Here is a 20,611-nt window from a genome sequence, read left to right on the forward strand (position 1 = left end):
TAGAAATGATTTCACAAAAAGCTATTTTGTGTTCTTAGCTCAGGGTCACTATGCAGCAAGCAGCTGTTTCAAGTTTCAGCTTCTATATGCAGGCACCACAGAACTACACATGACTAGACCCTCCTACTACAGGGAGGCAAACCAACCATTTGCCATAATTCTCAAAAGGTGTCAAAAAAAAAAAAAAAAAAAAAAAAAAAGCAACACCAACAAACCAGAGAGCACTCTAGGTAGAAGTAAAGATGAACAAGGACTCTCCAGACTACACTGGATATAGTTCAAAGATCCATGTGTAACTTACTCATCATATTTTCCCCACAGATACAGTATAGATAGACACCAGGAAGGTGGCCCATGAGAATGGAATTAACCAATAGTGAAACTGAAAATTTTACCCAGAAAGCTATGGGAAACAGTAATTTGAACAGGATGGGAAACTGAGGCAGAACCAGATCTATCCACCTATCTCATTATAGCCCTAGCAGGACTGGACCACCCTATGAAGACCACATTCACAGCACTATTCCTGCCTGTCTCTTAAATGCTAGAACAAACAGGTCTGCACCATCAGGTTTTTAAAACCATCTTAAATGCTCACATCTGAAAAAGCTTTATCTAAAAAAAGGTTAAGAGCACAGGCTGATCTTCCAGAGGATCCCAATTCAATTCCCAGTACTCACATGACAATTCATAACTGTCTGTAACTCTAGTTTCAGAGCTTCTGACACCTTCACACAGACAAACATGCAGGCAAAATACCAATGAGCATAAAATATAAATAAATTATTAAAAAAAAAAAAGCCTAAGTAGAGCTGGCATAGTGGCAAATGTCCTTAAATTAATCTCAGCATTGGGGCAGGGGAGGCTGAAGCAAGAGGATTATAAAATTTAAGATAAGCCTTGGTTATATAAGCAAGACACTATCTCTGATAATGATAACGAAGATGATGATATAATAAATAGAAAAACTAAAAGCAAAACCTTAAAAAAAAATCAGACAAACTCTTTATAGAGAAGTAGAAAGGATTTGTGGCCTCACAGCACAAAAGAGAGACTGAGAGTTTGCCATGGCCCTGTGCAGTCTCAGACTGAGAGAGGAGAGGACAGGCTTAGAGAGGAGCTTCTGTCCAGGGCTCGACCAGAGCTGCTGACTCAGGCAGGCCTCCAGTTACCCTTCTACCTTTAAACAGAGGTGTAAGCCTAAGAAGACACATTATGACCAAAGAAAAGGGAAAGGGAGAGAAGGAAAGAGGGAAAGAGGGAAAGGGGGAGAGGGGGAGAGGGGGAGAGGGGGAGAGGGGGAGAGGGGGAGAGGGGGAGAGGGGGAGAGGGAGAGGGAGGAGAGGGAGAGGGAGGAGAGGGAGAGGGGGGGAGAGGGAGAGGGGGGAGAGGGAGAGGGGGGAGAGGGAGAGGGGGGGAGAGGGAGAGGGGGGGGAGGGAGGGGGGGGAGAGGGAGAGGGGGGAGAGGGAGAGGGGGGAGAGGGAGAGGGGGGAGAGGGAGAGGGGGGAGAGGGAGAGGGGGGAGAGGGAGAGGGGGGAGAGGGAGAGGGGGGAGAGGGAGAGGGGGGAGAGGGAGAGGGGGGAGAGGGAGAGGGGGGAGAGGGAGAGGGGGGAGAGGGAGAGGGGGGAGAGGGAGAGGGGGGAGAGGGAGAGGGGGGAGAGGGAGAGGGGGGAGAGGGAGAGGGGGGAGAGGGAGAGGGGGGAGAGGGAGAGGGGGGAGAGGGAGAGGGGGGGAGAGGGAGAGGGGGGAGAGGGAGAGGGGGGAGAGGGAGAGGGGGGGAGAGGGAGAGGGGGGAGAGGGAGAGGGGGGAGAGGGAGAGGGGGGAGAGGGAGAGGGGGGGAGAGGGAGAGGGGGGAGAGGGAGAGGGGGGGAGAGGGAGAGGGGGGAGAGGGAGAGGGGGGAGAGGGAGAGGGGGGAGAGGGAGAGGGGGGAGAGGGAGAGGGGGGAGAGGGAGAGGGGGGAGAGGGAGAGGGGGGAGAGGGAGAGGGGGGAGAGGGAGAGGGGGGAGAGGGAGAGGGGGGAGAGGGAGAGGGGGGAGAGGGAGAGGGGGGAGAGGGAGAGGGGGGAGAGGGAGAGGGGGGAGAGGGAGAGGGGGAGAGGGAGAGGGAGAGGGAGAGGGAGAGGGAGAGGGAGAGGGAGAGGGAGAGGGAGAGGGAGAGGGAGAGGGAGAGGGAGAGGGAGAGGGAGAGGGAGAGGGAGAGGGAGAGGGAGAGGGAGAGGGAGAGGGAGAGGGAGAGGGAGAGGGAGAGGGAGGAGAGGGATTAAAGACACTCATGTATGTGGGAGCTGGTTCTCTCCTTCTACCACGTGGATCCTGGTGTTCAAACTCAGGTTCTCAGGAGTCATGGCAGGTACCTTTACTCTCTGAGTCATCTTGCTGGCCCCATTTTGGTATCTTCAGAAGTCAGGTTCTACCAAGTCCTTAACATCTGGGGAGTTTTAGATTGGAGGAAACACTTTGGTGAAAACAGGGTTGCTGTTTGAAATCAAAGCCACAGCTTCCTCCTGTCCTCCCTGTAGACAGGCGGGAGTTTAGGGCTCAATCCCCGACACTGGCCCACCTACCAGTGTTGGGAGTTGGGGGCTTGTTGTGAATCCACTTCACTACTTTGATGCCATTCTGAGCAGTGGCAATTTTCACTCCTGGAATGCAGGTGATGAAGTGCTCTAAGGGGACACCCTTGTGGCTGTCTTGCGTAATTTCTAGGTCACCAAACTCCGCAGCATAGCAATCTAGAAAGCTGAAGGGATGAAAGGTTAAGTGAGACTAAGGAAAAGGGCAGTGCAGGCAGAACAGCAGGCTTTAGCCAATGGATCTGGTGAGAAGTAACTGCTGGAGTACTGCCTCTGTGACACATTCTAATAGCTGCAGAAATCCCTGGGCAGTGTTCAGCAGGACGTTAGATAAAGAAAGCACCGTGGGTTGTCAAGGCCACCAAGTTTTGAGCTGGTCTTTGTCTGCAGCCCACAGTGGTTCAATGTACTCTAATGACTGAGCTTCTCTGCAGCCTTGGCACCTGAACACAGGTGAAATGGTGCACTCTCACGGCACTTGTGCAGCTTCCAAATTAGAAGCATCTCTTTCCTACAATGAAGAAACTGTTCTTATTTTTGTTTGTGAAATTCAACATAAACCCAGTTTCTTGTTGAAATACTAAGTGCATGATCCATTTCTCAAAGCTTCAACCCTAGGACAGAGCCCTCCTGATCCTTGCGTCCATCAGTAGGCAGACTTCAGGAACGACTCTACAAGCACTCTACTCCCAATGGCTAACATGGCTCACCTTAGCAAAGGCACAGTACCCTCGTGGGTCTGCAGAAGACTATGAACTTGAGGTGCGAACACTTTCAAAGAGAGAACCACAAAAGGAATCTTGTAAGAGTCTGGATCAAATACAAGTTCACTGCAGGAAAGACATGAAACAGTGAGCTGACTTCTCAGGAGTGGAAAGCATTCCCTGCTCACACTTTTTGGAGGGCATTGACATACCTGAAGTCCTTGTTAGAGCAGTGCTGCTTGCAGACAGGTTCCTGATACTCCAACTCTTCAAACAGAACTGGGCTGCAGTTTGTGGAGGAGCCATCATGTGACTGGGAAGAACCCAGGGGGCTCTGGCGGGCCTGGTTACTGGGTAAGAGACACACCAGCCGTCCATTTCCCTGTTCACGGATTGCAATCGTGTCTGTTAATTTATATAAATCAGACACATTTAACTTGTGTCCATACCTAAGAACAGGAAACAGATGTTGGTTTAGAATATTTTTCTTTGATTATGTAGAAATACCTGACCTGTTTAATCAAGCAACACAAAGTGGCATTCCCATCTCTCCAAGAGTAAGATGAAACCATTGGCTGAGCTCACTCACTCTTGAAGCCACATGGCTCCCTGCCGGCTTCAACGGCACCACCATTTCTTAGCCCCTTCCCGTGCCAATGGCCCCAGTGTCTAAGATGGGAGTGCTCTCAACATGTGTCATCTCCAACCACTGCCCTCTGAAGTGTACTCCTTTAGAGAGCTGTTTGCACCATACTGACGTCTGTACCTGTACTCTTCAACCCTGACTGGACCTGCTATAGGTGGAGCATAATGGCCCAGGCTCTGATGCAGACAGATTTGAGTTCATATGTTGACTCTACTTCAGCCTTTTATAAACTTAGTTAAGATACACGCTGGGCAGTGGTGGCGCACACCTTTAGTCCCAGCGCTTGGGAGGCAGAGGCAGGCGGATTTCTGAGTTCGAGGCCAGCCTGGTCTACAGAGTGAGTTCCAGGACAGCCAGGGCTACACAGAGAAACCCTGTCTCTAAAAACCAAACAAACAAACAAACAAACAAAAAAAACACAACCAGTTTGAGTCTCAATTTTGCTGTCGTTAAATGTTGTGATAACTTGTATCACACCTGCTAAATGACGACTGAATGTGAGTAGGCCTGAGTATTAGTACTTCCCTCTTACCTCTCCAGGTTCTATTCCCAGTGACCATATTCACCAAGCTTCTTCCTACCAACACCAGTCCCTGCAGTCTCCCCACACAGGGAGACATGCATTCTCTCTGTGCTCTCTTACTCTTGGTCCTAAACTCTCATCTCCTTTAGAGTGAAAATAACTGACCTCTCAGGATTGATTGACATCCACTCAGGCTCTAACCTCTTCCTTCCTGGCTCTAAGTCAGCTGTCCTCAAACCTCATCCCCCGCTCCCAAGATTCCCCAATGTCTGACATGTTCTCTTTCCACATTCTTTCCTTACTTACCCTTACCCTCTGGGACCTTGCTTGACTCCATGGCCTTCCATCCTCTCCCTCTCCCTCCCTTCCACCTCTTCTGGTTCTATCTGCTTCCCTGCTCATCATAAATAATGCCTCTTCATCAAATAGCAGCTATTACTTTCAGAGCCAACATCTCTCACACAGAGCCCCCAAAATCGCACTCCAACGATGCCCTTGAACTTTGACATCCAAAACCAAGACCCAACATGACCTTCCACTCAACAAACTGCTTCCTGTTTAACTGTTTAACTCTGCCATTTTGCTTACCAAACAGCAGTACTTTAAAAAAAGGACTATCTTTAAAAATTATTCTTTGATGTGCATATATGCTTTGCCTACATGTATGTCTATGCAGCACATGTGTACAGTGCCCTCAGCGGTTAGAAAAGGGCATCATATCCACTGGACATAGTTATAAGTAGGTGTGAGTTACCATGTACTGGGAATTGAATCTGTGTCTACTGCAAGAGTAGCCAGTGTTCCTCCTAACTGCGGAACCATCTCTCTAGTCCAATGGTTCTCAACCCTCCTAATGCTGTGGCCCTTTAATACAGTTCCTCATGCTGTAGTGACCCTGACCCATAAGATTATTTTTGTTGCTATTTCATAACTGTAATTTTGCTATTGTTATAAATTGCAATGTAAATATCTGATATGCAGAATATCTGGTATGTAGCCCCTGTGAAAGGGTCATTCAACCTCCAAAAGGGTCACTGCATACAGGTTGTGAACCTCTACTCTAGCCCATCCACAATCCATCCATTTATCCATCCATCCATCCATCCATCCATCCATCCATCCATCCATTTAATTTTTAAGACAGCCATTTCATGTCTGGCCTTGCACAGCTGACTATGTCTCAAACTCCTCTAACCTCCACTCCCAAATGCTGGCTCCCAGACCTCAAAGGGGCTTAAAATTTCTGTGACACATAGTTCTTTGTAGTCCAACTACATCAGCACAAAATTGGGACTGGCGTAAAACTTTGCCTCTTTTCTTCATCTCCTTGAGAACAGCTCTTACCACCATACCTCTCTCTTTCCCTCATTCCTCTAATCCATGAAATGGCTTATCACTCGAGTAGCTGCCATACTCCCCGTGCTGCCTGGACCTCTGAAGCACTCTCTCTCCCTGTACACCTCCTTTTCATTGACATTTCTCTTTGACTCACAAAGATTTTGTGAGCTCTTTCTCTTTCCTTCTAAGAAACTCTTTGGATACAGAACAAATGCAAATCTGCATTTTCTGCAGTACCTCAGCCTTTCATTCCACTAACACCTGCTATGCATCTTCTTTACACTGGACACTGAAGATTCTAATTCCTGCTTACAAATGCCATTGGAAGAGTAATAACTAGTATGCAAAACAAAATAAAAAAGACTTAGCTTTGGAAGCTATGATGGTTTGAATGAAAATGGTTCCAATAAACTCTTACCAAGTGGTACTATTAGGAAGTGTGGCCTTGTGAGAGGAAATATGTCAAAGGCTTTTAGGTTTCAGATGCTTAAGCCAGGCTGGTGTGTGTGTGTGTGTGTGTGTGTGTGTGTGTGTGTGTGTGTGTCCTTGTTGCCTCTGGATCTGGATGTAAAGCTCTCAAGCTCCTTCTCCAGTACCATGCTTCCATGACAATAATAGACTAAACCAGATCCAATTAAATGCTTTTCTTTTTAAGAGCTGCCATAGTAATAGTGTCTCTTCACAGCAATAGAATCCCTACCTAAGACAGTTGTTAAGCAGAAAAAGGTACTGACTACCTCAGGGAAAGACCCTCACCCAGCTAAGCTTCCACTTATAAAAAGGAATTGAAGAAAAGTAAAAAGGGAATTAAAGAAAAGCTTATGGCCAGGCATGGTAGTGCACACCTTTCAGCAGGCAGAGGCTGGATGACTGAGTTTGAGGTTAGCCTGGACTACAGAGTGAGTTTGAGGACAGCTAAGCTTAAGTAGAGGGAAACCACTGAAAACAGAAAGCTGGTGAAGATGTAATTGAATAAAGGGACCATGTTCCAGCCCCAGGAAGCAGCAGAATTTGGCAGTTTTGGCCACATACTTCAAGGATAGAAGAAAGTTATTGGAATTAGTTTTACCAAGACTAAGGAGCACCACTAAAGCCAGGCACATGCCTTGCTTAGGAGTGTCCCTGCATGAAGGCATAAAAATGCCGTGTGTGAAGCTGTGAAGGTGACACCTGGAATGCCGTGGAGACCCCAAAATATTGGAGATGCCAGAGCCATGGGATACTTTCTGTGGAAACCTGGAAACAGGGAGTGGGACTAGCCCAAGTGAAAGAAGTGTGTTGCTGTCAACAAAGCTAAAAGGGGTTGGAGATCTGAAGAGCATTTTGACATCAGACGTGGAGATGCAGAGCCTGGAGTTTGCCCAGCTGGTTTTCAGTCTTGCTTTGGTGCAGTATTTCCTCATTGTATCCTATCCCTCCCTTTTGGAATGGAAGGGTATAGTCTGTGCCACTATATGTTAGAAGTATGTGATCTGCTTTTTAATTTGATTTTCCAGATTACAGTTAAGAGATTGCCATGAGTATTAGAGACTTTGAACATTGAAGTGTTGAGACTCTGATAGACTTTGGGGACTTTTGAAGTTGGAGTAAATGCATTTTTGCATTACAATATGGCTACAAGTCTATGGGGGCCAGGCAGTAGAATGTAGTGGTTTGAATGAAAATGGCCCCCATATATGTCCTTGTTGAAATAGGTGTGGCCTTGTCAGAAAGAAGTATGTCAACTAAAGACAGACTTCAAAGTTTCAGAGTCTCAAGCCAGGCCCAGCGTCTCTCTTCCTGCTGCCCAGGGATTCAGATGTAGAACTCTCAGCTACCTCTCTAGCACCATGTCTGCCTGCATGCAACCATGATGACAACAGACTAAACCTCTGAAACTGTAAGCCAGCCCCAATACAATGTTTTCCTTTATAAGATCTACCTATGTCATGATTGTCTCCTCATAGCAACAAAACCCTAACTATGAAAGGATCTTAAGTCTAAATTTGCTAAAAATAAAGTTGTTTTAAAAAAAAAAGTTAGATTCAAATTTCCAGTCTAAACAGCGCAGTCTGCTTTGTCTGTCTTCCCTGGTGAGAAGTTCCTTAAGGGTGAGCTCAGCAGCTTTTTACATGGAAGTGACCAATCACTGGTGCATCAGCAGAACAATAAATGGAACTTACTTCTTTTCATAGATGTCTATAAATTTAAAGAGAGGCAAACAACAGGCGGGAGCATCCTGAAGAATAGACATTGTTTCTGTACTGTGGGACAAAATCCATGAGTTAGAAAACAGACCATTCCAATATATTACACGTATATTTTTAAAAGATTCGTAAAGTTAACACAATGTCAAGCAAAGTAAACTTACTAGTTTCCGAAATGTTACAGTTTACTTTTCAGAAAAATTAAAAGGAAAATCAAAAGGACTTTTGGGACAAGCCATGAAAATTGATCAATTCATTCCCTGGGATTCCCTGGGACTCAGGAACACCATGTCACACATCTGTGTAGCAGAAAATCATGGGCTGTCCTGAGGACAGGGGGATGAGGGAGATACACTGGGTTTTAACTCAGAGCAAAGGCAGAATAGCTTGAATTATCTCTTGCCATGTGTGGATTATGTGTTAGATGGATGGGACTGGAATTTCTGCATGTGAGAGGACATGTAACTGCACACAGTATCATCTTCATTACCCTTTACAAAAAAGGTATTAAAAATACTCAAAGACAAACAAAAAGCTCAATTCAGAAAGGTGATTAGCCTGGAGCAACAGAATCAGCAGTTTTTCCTCCATTTCTCTTTCTTCCCCAAACACTGCAGAAACCTGATATTATTTTTATTCTAAGAAACAACAACAAATAGCAAAAACAACAAAAAATACCCACAACTTTAAATACTGGCCAAGTACAAATCACAGAGAAGATCCCTGATATTCCAAAACTTAGAGTGAGTCTTATCTCACTAGCTCCCCACAGCAGCACAAGGACCTACTTTTAGAGTCCCAGGAGCCTGCACTGAGTCAGTCAGCACCAGGACTCTGAAGTAGGGCTGTACACTTTTCAGGATTCTGTGCTTTACTGTAGAGCTCCTCTAGTCTTAGAACCTGTTCTAGTTCTATGAAGCTGGCTACTTCACGCCCAAGGGCCTGCCAAGTTCAAGCTGTGTTTGGCTTTTGCTTAATTACTTAAACAAGAGCCAGAGGGCAGATTTCAAACCCTATCAATTCACAATAACCATTATTGTATACCGGAGGAATGGGAATGTGATAAAAATCAATTTTTATTATTTTCCAAACCATCTGTGGGTCAAGTTGTTATGTCCTGAAGTGCATGGCTAGGATGTTGCTTTTTACCTTAGTAAAGAGAGTGACTTTTTGGCAGCTCCTGGGGAGAGTGAGACCAGTATCTTCTTGCTGCCAATTTTGTGCCTGTGGAGGCTGTTCACTGCACAGATTGCTTCTTGCAAGTTTCTCATCTGCACAATGGCCTTGAGCTGGTAATCAGTATGGGGACTGAGTTCAACACTCTTCACCTACAACAGGACAAAATATAACAGCACTACCAGTATCTTCCTAGAGCCTGTCAACTACAAAAGTTAAAGTGAACTGTTGAGAAATATGTTAGATGTCAGGGCCTGCACAAGGTAACTTGTCTGAATGAGATACTGCAAGTGACCAGAGTGAAAGCCATCTTCAAAGAAGCTATGCTGGCCAGTCTGCCTTTTTGCTCTGGCATATACCACTCTCAGAGGCAGACTCAGAGAGTTTCTACAACTATGTAAAATACCAGGTCTATAAAAGGTGTTTTTTTTTTTTTTTTTTTTTTTTTTTTTTTTAAAGCACGATGTACCTAAATACTGGGCTGGGTACATTGAGATGTAGCCAACAGGGCTGGAGAGATGGCTCAATGGTTAAGAGCACCGACTGCTTTTCCAGAGGTCCCGAGTTCAATTCCCAGCAACCACATGGTGGCTCACAACCATCTGTAATGGGATCTGATGCCCTCTTCTGGTGTGTCTGAAAAGAGCAATGGTGTACTCATATACATAAAATAAATATATCTTTAAAAAAAAAAAAAAAAGACAGCGTAGAGATGCAGTCAACATTATTTTAGACCAGTGGATCTCCAACCTGTGGGTCAAGACCCCTTTGGTGGTCAAACAACCCTTTCACAGGAGTGTCATATCAGATGTCCTACATATTAGATATTTATATATTATAATTCATAACAGTAGCAAAATTAGTTACAAAGTGGCAATAAAATGATTTTATGATTGGGAGTCACCACAGTATGAGGAACTGTATTAAAGGGTCAGCCTTAAGAAGGTTGAGAACCACTGCTTTAGACTTTCTGTATTTCTGCATGTAGCTCTAAATAAGTCCCTCTATCTATGACAGGCACTTCTCATGGCTAGTTTTATTTTCTCTGGGGTGATGTCATAAAAACTATGTGTTCTATATTACTTCTAACACAGAGAAGGGCAAAGAAGTTCAAACCTGCCCAGTCATACCATGCCCCAACTATGGCTGTGTGTCCAATTAGGCCCTTTGGCATTGAACTCCTCCAGTTCAATAAAACCAGCAAGGACAGGAAGGGGGTGGGAAACAGCTCATCAGTTGAGACCTTATACCACTCTTTCCGTGGTCTTCCAGAGGACCAGAGTTCAGTCAAAGCATCCATACTGGACAGCTTAAAACCTCCAGAAACTTTGGCTCCAAGAGATCTGACACCTCTGGTCTCCAAGGGCACCCATATATACATGTGCACATACTCCCCCACAAATACATCCATATAACTAATTTAAAAATAAATCTTTTTTTTTTAAACGAAAGAGTGAAGCTGACACAGTATTATGGCTTATGCCTTTTATCATATCAATTGGGAGGTTGAGGCACAAAGACTCTCACATGTTTGAGCTACGGAGCTGAGATCCTGTCTTGAAAATATGACTCACTTCCAAAAATCCAAACCAATTACCCAAATAACAAGACTAAAGTTACCTGGCCATGCTTGGAAAAGGCTTCCTGGAGGAGCTGCTGCAGCTCCTTCCGGGACAGCCTGTAGTCCACATTGCTGACCTGGATATCAACACCATTTGCAAATGGGTCTGGGCAGTCAGCACCGCTCCTGGGATTGGCAATGTTGAAACCAAGTGGTGAGGCTCTGTTCAAAAGGTTTGGGGACATACTCCTGGAGAAAACACATAAGATACAAACTGTTCTATGCACTGAGGTTCTCCCACTCTGGCTTTGTCTGAAGCTGATGAAGAGACTTTCCTATTTGATTTTTGAAATGAGTTTTACCTTAACCCTATGCTGATTTAGGCTTAATGTCTAAAGAACAAGTGAACATCAATAAAAAAAAAATATTATTCAGTATCAACTGTTATTTCACAGAAATATTTAAAGCAAAAAGGAATAAATATTCCTTAGGAAGCCTTGCCGAATTGAAACTCCACTCTCAGCATTTTAGTCTTACAAATTTAACCTCTAAAGCTTAATTTTAACCTCCTCTGACTGAAGGCAGGCTCTGATGTCAACTGTTACACAAGAAACTATACATTTCCTTTCTGCAGTAATTTTTTTTTAAATTTTTTGAGACAGGGTCTCACTATGTAGCTTTTGCTGTCCTGAAATTCATCATGTAGACCAGACTAGACAGAAATCTAAGATCCCTATCTCCCAAGTTCTAGGATCAATAGTGTGTTATATTGTACTTGGCTTTGCAGTGATTCTTAACCAGCTCTGCACAGAAAATGCAGTATGAGAACTGGTCTTTATAGCAGCCCCATCTGCCAAGTCTCACAAAGTGGGTTTCCAGCAGCCTTCTATGAAGTACCATATTATGAGCAGCCAATGCACATCTCATTTTGTCTTCTCTGAACACAAAGAGTGTAAGATATTGTTTGTCTAGTTGACTGTTTTTATTTAAGGTCTTGATAAGTTACACAGGCTGGCCTTGAACTCATCAGGCTTGTAAGTCTCCTGCCTCAGCCTCCCAAATTCTGAGAATACAGGCATGCACTACACACCTGACCATGAGGACATCTTAATGTTCTTCCCTGTTGACATGGACTTGCCTAGCTAGCTTTCCAAGTGGAAGAGGAACAATGGAGGAAAGCATTGCCTCAGAATGTCAGCTATGGTAATCTGAAGGGAGGGCCTAGCAGCGAGAGATGTCTCTAACTAACGCAGTGATCTATAACCTTCCTGTTGCATAGCCATCCCATGGGTGAGAAAGCTGGACTTACCTTGGAGACCAAGACTGAGAGGTGAGCAGAGGGCTGACTTGCCTTGAGGCGATCAGCTTGCTGAATGCAGATGGGTAGCTGACTTGGAAGACAGTTTCCTCTCGCTTCTCTACAGGAGAGCTGGCAGTGCTCTGGGAACTGAGGTTCTCTTTTCTAACAGGAGGGAGGATTTGAGAGTAATGTCACAGGTCTCCATAATTTCATAGAAGCAACTCCTACCAAAGAAAAACTGGACATACTTCTGACTGCTTCTGTAAAGTGGCTCCATCACACCTGTGTTCTTCAGGGTGGGCACTGAAGCAGTTGGGCCACTGTTAGGCAGTGCTGCCAGCCTCCCATGGCCTTGCTGATGGTCACTGTTTCTATTGCCAGTCTTTGATTCCATTCGGCACAGCTCCTGTAAAGACACAAATGCAGTGGCCTTAAACCTAGATGTGTTAGATTCTACACAGAGTAAAATGACTGAGTCTCAGCAAACACCAAAGTAAAAAGACACAACAGGAACCAGCAGGCCCAGAGCACACAGAAAGAAACCAAATCTGCCATAAACTTTAGAAAGCAAGAGATACCTAAATTACCTGTAAGCTTTTAACGTTTGTGGGTTTTGTAGCAGATCCAGAATTTGCCTGCAATCCTTTCCCAGGCATGGCTTTGGCACTAGGTGACTGTTCACTTGTGTCTTTGATGAGGCACAATTTTGTGTTCTTAACTTTTTTGGGAGACTTCGCTTTATCGGCAATAGCATTTGAACTCTTGGCTTCAAAGAATTCTCTATGTTTTGGAGTAAAGGACACAATGATCCTGTTGCCAAAGACATCTTCATTTTTCATTCGCTTCTGGGCCCGCTCTGCGCTGTCTTGGTTTATGAAGCGGAGAATCGCACTGCAGCCTGTAATACTCAGCACCTTGCCACCACAGTTGTCAGAGAGGCGCCTGAGCCTGTTGCTGATGCTCTTGCCATCTTTGTTTGCTGGCAGGTTATAAACATAGAGTAGAGTGTGGCACTGCAAACATAGGGAACAAAGTTATATCAGGTTCAGTCAAAAGTATACATTCAATTTCAAAACAAGAACAAGTGCTGTCTCTACTTCAGTTGATACACAAGAGGAAAGAACAGCAACTTTGATGGGAGAAAATAAACCTATTCAGTGTAATGCTGTTTCCAATAACCAGCTAGGCACAGCTCTAGTGAGTAATTCTGTTTTTATAAAATGTCCACAAAAGATCAACCTAGAGACTGGTGACTGGCTGGCTGGGTGAGGAGGAATCACCGCCGACTGGCAGCTATCACATGGAAACCATTTCAAACTGAAGGTACAACGCAGTGAATATTAAAAGCCAATGAAATGCACTTCTTAGTCAATAGCCTGTAACTTCTGTGGTTAGAAGCCTTCCCAGAACAGTGCAAATGCTAGGAGAATGAAGGCAACTGTGCAGAGACTACAACTGGGACCACAGAGAAATATTCAAGGGCAATGACAGCAAAAGAAAAGGAGATTTGCTTTAAAAAAAAAAAAAAAAAAAAAGGGTTTAGTAAGGTCAACTATATGCAGATAGTACTTTCTTCTAACCTGTCACACTGGCAAACATCTTAAAAAGACTTCTCAATGATAAGAGTAGAAATCAAAATTACTTTCTTGGAGGACAAGAAAGACTTTTTACCAGTAACTTCTAACCTAGAGCTACCACAGCTAAGAATGTACCCTCCAAAGATTCCCTGAATGGGCCAGCTGGAACAAAGATTCCCTGAATGGGATAGCTGGAAATGGTTTTTAAAAAAAAAAATTTTTTTTGTAGAAACATGTCTAGTAATAAATAAGCAGACTGCTTAAACAAGCCAATGGCCAGCCACAGGCACGCTATCAGTCAGTGTTCATTTGTGTTTATTTTGGTTTTCGAGACAGACAGGGTTTCTCTGTGTATCCCTGGCTGTCCTGAAAGTAGCTCTGTAGACCAGGCTGGACTCAAACTCAACAGATCTGCCTGCCTCTGCCTACTGAGTCCTGGGATTAAAGGCGTGCACCACCACTACCCAGCTTGTCAATCAGCATTCCAATGGCTAAAAATATGTGAAACTCATACCAGTATTTTATGTGGACACAGAAATGCACTCGTTATGATATTAAGTTAAAAAAAAAAAGACATGTGACTTAAAAAACATTTTAACATTTGGAGAACAATGCTAACCTGTTAACAGTAGTCCCCTCAAGGTAGGCCTGGGAAGTTCTGTGCTCTACATGTTGTTTTCACACTGACACTACTTTTGTATTTGGAACTTCCTTTTTACAAGGGTTATGTTAACCAGTCATCAACAAAATCTCACTGCATGAGATTTTGCCCATGGCACCTGCAGGCAAAGCTAGCACAACTTACCAAAGGGCTGGGCTGAAAAACAGGAAAGAAAAGCTGTGCCATTACCACTCTGGTGAATGAGAAAGCATCCCACATGACTGAATATTCTGGATAATTGGTCTTTTTTAATCATAAGACCTCCTGTGTGGGCAAGCTTTCTGCCAAAATACAACTGATTTAATAGCCATTTACAGTTAGAAAGCACAACAGATACAGGAGGTCAGGTAATGCAAGTCTGGCCACAGGTCCCAAAACAAATGTGATAAGAAATAGGCTCAAAAGGCTACAGTAAACTGTGATGCTATCCCTTGGACTAGAGTCTGTAACTCCCAACTGTGACTCATTCCTCACATGGTTTTGATTAGGACAGACCCTGGGCTTGCTGGCATCTGGTACTAGCAGGGAACACTAACTTCCACCTCCTTCTGTGATGACACTGGATGCCATCCTTTCTTCTTGTTTTTGAAATACAGTCTCACTATGCAGCCCTGGCTGAACAGGAGCTATGCAGCTCAGGTTAGCCTGGAACTTGTGAGACATTTCTAACTTCTAAATGTTGAGATTACAGGTATATGTCCCAAATACAGGGTTGGACATGACTGTTTATAAAATACACCTGCAACCATAAAGTTGTTTTATTAAATTATATATTAAAAATATATTTGATGTATAGGACTGTCATTCTCCTGAACACCTACATAGAAGTCTTTTCTATCACTGTTAGAATTTCTTTCAGAGTTACACATGCATTTTCCCAAACAGTAGACACACAGCTCAGCTTCTGGTAGCTTAGGAAAAAAAAATGCCTGAGATGCACAACTGCTCTGCTTATCTGAAGGCAGACACACAAGTGTATGAGCTCTTGCCATGCTTTTACCCATAATAGCTGGGAGCAAAACACTGCTTCTTCCACTGTTTCATCCATTTGACATAAAGCACCTCTAGCCTTTGGGATAATAGCAAGTGCCTATCTCTGAAGTAAAGCCACAAGTTTGAAAAGCATTACAAGAAAACTCATCTGTTCAAGACAAGAATTTGTAGTTTCTAAGCTTATTTCAAACTCTGATCAACTAACTTCTCACAGAGAACAGCACACCTGGACTTGGTGACCCCTTGCCAAGGGCAGTCTCTCAGCTTCCAAACCTACCACTAGAAAACAGCAAAATCAACAGAAACCCACTCACAGGAATCTTCAGTGGTAACCTGGGGGGTAGATCGGAAATGAACTCTTCAAATCTGATCAGCTGGTTAGCATGATGTAACAAGGCTTCAGAGGCCTGGTTTTTATGTACCAAAATGATGTGGAAACCATGCCGGTGCCTGAGATCACTGAGTTCCAATGCAAAGTTGACATCAGCTGAAAGGAAAAAAACAAGAACTAGAAACATTCAATAGAGACAGCCCTGGACAACTAGTGCCATGTCCAAGAAGACAGGCAGGCCTGGCACAGGGTCAGTCGCTGTCCCCATTTTGAACAGGAGCACATTTTCTCTCGAAGGATTAACATGACAGGGCAATCATATCACATCCCTAAGATTTGGCTACCTTGGGCTGGAGAGATGGCTCAGCCGTTAAAGGCTAGGCTCACAACCAAAAATATAAGATTTGGCTACCTTCTAATATTAACAGGGAGCAGGTATTAATACTTTGGGGGATACATAAATCTGAAAATTATTCATCTTACATTTTTTAAGTTATAATATCCACCCCCATATACACACAAAATAAACCATTTTCTTGAATAAACTGGCCCTGCGATAACTCATGGAGAACAACTAAAAATTTAGATTCTGTTTTCTTTCTTAAGTTTTTCAGCTAAGTGTTCTCTATGTAGCTCAGGCCAGCCCTGCATAATTGATCCTCCTGCCTTAGCCTCCTCCTCCATGCTGAGATTATAGGGTAAGCTACACCAGGCTGTAGACTCAGCCGTTCTCTGAACAGTTACAAACAATCATCACTGCATGCCCTGTGTGCACATCTCTATGGCTCTCTGGCTTGTCATTTCTGGTAATTCCCATGCAGTAAATGTGGCTAAAACCAGTAGATGCTTTGACACTTACTTGACACAAGAACCACAGTAGCTGGAGCAGTGTGTGTATTTGCAAACCTTCGCAGGCTCTGCCGGAGCTTATCATCAGCAGCATTCTTCGCAGTAGCATTTATGTGAGCAACTGTTACCTGTGATCATTTATCAAAAGGGTCATTGAACAAGAGTTAAGGTTAGAAAACTGCCACACACTTGGTCCACATTTTTTTAAACAAAGGTCTCACTGTGTAGCCCAGGCTAGCCTTACTCTGGGTCCTCCTACCTTAGCCTCCTACATGCTGAGATTATAAAATGTTCTACAACAGCTGACCCCTAGGAAATAACACACAAGGAAAGAAGCTCTTCAATTATCATTGTTGGGAATGGGAAGTTACAACTGAATCTCAGTTTCAGAACTGGTTCTCCATATAAAAAGTGCAGAAATGACTGTCCTCTCATTTCTAATTGCTTCAACTTCCCTTAAGAAAAGAAGTAGGAAAAGGAAGTCAACTTCCAAGTCACCAAGCTTTCTACAGTGCATTTTGTTCACAATCTGCAAGTGGTAAGGTTAAGGTACACTGGAGTTCCATTTTATCACCTGTCTATGTCATCCACTGTCTGGAACCTATAGGATCTGGGGCTGCATGGCAGATGGAAGAGAGAATAATATCCCTAAGGAAGGCAAAAGCACCGACTCTTGTTAAAACTATTACACTTAAAGCTATCTCCAAAGCAAAGTACCTCAACCACATATAATTTTCACTTAGATTTGACAGTATGTGTAAGTCTGTACATCATGGGATAATATATATATATGTGTGTGTGTGTATATATATATACATATATATTTGTGTTGCATATAAAGATATAATTCTATGCAGAAATATGAAATGTTAATGAAATTATTTATTCAAGAGTCAAGACATCTGGATTCTATTACAGCTTTACAGCAGACTTTGAGGTCAGCCTGCCTTGACTTTTTTTTAAGATTTGTTTATTTATTATGTATACAGTGCTCTACCTGCATGTATGCCTGCAGGCTAGAAGAGGGCACCAGATCACATAGACGATAATAAGCCACCATGTGGTTGCTGGGAATTGAACTCAGGACCTCTGGAAGAGCAGCCAGTGCTCTTAACCTCTGAGCCATCTCTCCAACCCCAGCCTGCCTTGATTTAAATTTTAGTTATTAATGCTGTGCATGATGGTGCATGCTTTTAGTCTCAACACTTAGGAGATAGAGATAGGCAGATCTATCTCTGTGAACTCAAGGCTAGTATGTACATACCAACTTCTAGGCCAGACAGGGCCATCTGCTAAGACTCTGTCTCTAAATAAATATTCTAATTCATTTATTGGCAATATATTTAAAAAGAAGTGATTTCCTTCTTAGATCTTCAATTACGTCTACAAATGCATGCACTCTGTATGCCTAGCTCACAGAGCAGGGATGAAGCTGAAGTAGACAACAATAGCACATGTGGGCCCTACAGTGCACAGTGTCAAGATACAAGCAGCATTACTGAAAGATCAAATGTTTGAATTTCAGCATTCTAGGAAAAACTGTGTATGGCTTTCTCTCATTTGAAAAGAGCATAAAAAATAATATCACTAAACCAATCTGGAATTAGGATTTTAAACACAACACCCCAAATAATCACATATACTTATTCTGCTACCACAGCAAATTAACATTTTAAAAAATTTCATTATTTTAAATTTTCTATGTGTGTGGGTGTTTTGCCTGCACGTATATCTGTGTGCCACATGTGCGCCTGGCACCTACAGAGGCCAGAAGAGGGTGCCGGATGCTTGGGACTGAAGTTACATACAGATAGATGGCTGTTAGCCACCATGTGGGTTCTGGGAACTGAACTCCAGTCCTCTGGAAGTCAGTGAAGTCAGTGCTGAGCAGCAGCTCTGGCCCTCAGCAGATTGCAAAGCTTAAAAAACAAACAAACAAACAAACAAACAAACTACCCTTACCTGACAATTATTCAGCTCTTGAATAACTTCCTTGTTTTCTTTACTGATGTCACACACACAGATAAACTCTGCTTCTCTGTGTCCTCTAAAAAACTTCTCACGGATTCTCTGTACAACAGTCGTTGCTGACCGGCCAGAGGGGACTGAGCAGTTTTCAATATCCCAGAAAACGCCAATAGGGGGTAGGGTCTCCAGTACCTGTCCAGTGGCTGCAACTTCTGGTGATCCTTAAGAAATGTTAATACTTTGAGTTACACAAAGCGCAAAACAAACAGCAAACTAAATTACAATAGGTAACTAACTACCCATCATTCTGAATAGCAGAAACATCAAGTTACTGCTTGCCATTAAGTTTAAGGATACCAACTTCACTGGCTAGCCTAAAAAGCAACCATGACATTCCAGTAACATACTGAGACCACTCCTATTTTTAGTAGCAACAAACCTACAAATCAGTGGTACCATGACCTCATCTCCTGCTGACCCATCGTGCTTCTCCAATGATGACCAGAAACTGAGTGGATGCTAAGGTCCCTGGACCTGCTTCCACCTCAGTACAGGATTGGCTTCCTGTATGGAAGAGCATTGAAAAGACTATCAAAGTAAAACTACAGCACTGCTTCTCACTTGAAACTACTCTGGTACATTCTGAACATCTGGTTTAACCTTTCAGAGATGTTTTCTTCAATAAAATATCACAGTAACTGCTTTTTAGGGAAATGGTTTTGATTGAGAGCACCCAGGTTTCAAGTATGATTAATAACGGCACTACAGCCAGGTAATGGTGACACACGCCTTTAATCCTAGCACTTGGGAAGCATAAGCAGGGAGGTCTCTTAAGTCTGTGGTCAGCCTGGTCTACAGACCAAGTTCCAGGACAGCCTGGGCTATATTGTCTTGAAAAACAAAACAAAAATAACAACAACAACAACAACAAAAATCAAGACACTACTAAATTTTTCTAAATACTAAATCTGTGTAGGGAGCATTAAGAACCTAAGCTGAGTTCAAGCATGATGACACAAGCCTTTTAATCCCAGCACTCAGGAGACAGAGGCAGGCGGACTTCTGTGAGTTCGAGGCCAGCCTGGTCTATACAGAGGGTTCCAGGACAGCCAGGGCTACACAGAGACCCTGTCTCAAAAAACAAACAAAAAAAAAAAAAAAACAAACCAAACATACAACCTAAGTGAGGCCAAGTCTCTGACAGCACTTAATCTAATAGGCTCCTCATTTTCCTATACAAATTCTGGTCTCAAACAGCCTCAACCCAACAGAAAGGCCTATAATCAAAAAGATCTTTGCCAAATGAGGGAAAGAAAGTCTCACATATACTTTAAAACACAAATGTACCCTTAAAATCACAAGGAAGTTTTTAGAGGCAAATAAATGCAACATTTGTGTCAAATATTAAAAACAACTCAAATGGAGGCTGTAGAGATGTGTCAGTAATCAAGAACACTTGCTGCTCTTGCAGAGGACACTGGTTCAGTCCCTAGCATAGACATGGTAGCTGATGACCTTCTGTAACTCCAGTTCCAGGGGATCTAGTGTCCCTCTTTTGGCCTCCGAAAGCAGCAGGCACACATTTAGTAAGTTTACAGGCATGCATGCAAAACACTGTGCACATAAAATAAAAGCAAATAAACCTTTGGGGGAGGGAAAAAGGGAGGGAGGAAGGGAGGGAAGGAAAGAGGGAAAGAGAACTTAAATGCACTTTTTAATGCTACATCATTATTTACCAAATTGCGAAGCAGCTTTGCCTAGACTAGTTGCCAACAACGAGGCCTCCTTTTCCATCCCTTTTGTTCCACAGCCATTACACAGAGGAATAGCTGGAGGTGCAGGCTGAGTGCTTGGAGGTGGTATATTTGGCCAGATTTTAGCAGCATCAATTATACTATTTCTTGTTGGCTGTTTTAATTTTAAAAAAAAAAAAAAAAAAAAAAAAAAAAAAGGGAAGAAGTTTTAGACACATCAATACAGAACTTAAGAGTCATACACAACTGAAACATCATTGTAAACATTTGCTCTTCCTACCTGCTGACCTCTGATAAAGTGTCTTTTCAAACAGTCTTTATCAGAACAATCAGCTACCAACCCACAGCTTCATCTCAAGAAGCAACTTGAAATGACAGGAACCTGTTCAAATGCTCAGTCCTTTCCAACCTGGGACATCCATCTGATATGAAGAAAAGTTTAAATGCACCTCCCATAAATGGCAGAAAA

General features: G+C 43.4%; 1 protein-coding gene across 3 annotated transcripts in view; it reads right to left on the bottom strand.

Moving 5' to 3' along the window:
- Marf1 (meiosis regulator and mRNA stability factor 1) overlaps window positions 1–20,611 on the bottom strand; it is a 50,449-nt gene that overhangs the window by 21,866 nt on the left and 7,972 nt on the right. For 2 of the 3 annotated variants that reach the window (XM_076937471.1, XM_034504558.2), the window contains exons 4-16: window positions 20,125–20,296; window positions 18,383–18,609; window positions 16,431–16,548; window positions 15,555–15,727; window positions 12,597–13,022; window positions 12,258–12,415; window positions 12,019–12,171; window positions 10,769–10,958; window positions 9,122–9,300; window positions 7,949–8,029; window positions 3,492–3,728; window positions 3,286–3,405; window positions 2,567–2,742 (exon numbers count right to left, since the gene is read on the bottom strand). In XM_076937471.1, coding sequence (XP_076793586.1) covers window positions 2,567–2,742; window positions 3,286–3,405; window positions 3,492–3,728; window positions 7,949–8,029; window positions 9,122–9,300; window positions 10,769–10,958; window positions 12,019–12,171; window positions 12,258–12,415; window positions 12,597–13,022; window positions 15,555–15,727; window positions 16,431–16,548; window positions 18,383–18,609; window positions 20,125–20,296 — 2,410 coding nt within the window. The remainder of the gene's footprint in view (window positions 1–2,566; window positions 2,743–3,285; window positions 3,406–3,491; window positions 3,729–7,948; window positions 8,030–9,121; window positions 9,301–10,768; window positions 10,959–12,018; window positions 12,172–12,257; window positions 12,416–12,596; window positions 13,023–15,554; window positions 15,728–16,430; window positions 16,549–18,382; window positions 18,610–20,124; window positions 20,297–20,611) is intronic. The other variant, XM_076937470.1, reaches the window with a different exon arrangement.

Source organism: Arvicanthis niloticus, chromosome 6, assembly GCF_011762505.2.
Source record: "Arvicanthis niloticus isolate mArvNil1 chromosome 6, mArvNil1.pat.X, whole genome shotgun sequence".
Classification (NCBI taxonomy): Eukaryota; Metazoa; Chordata; class Mammalia; order Rodentia; family Muridae; genus Arvicanthis; species Arvicanthis niloticus.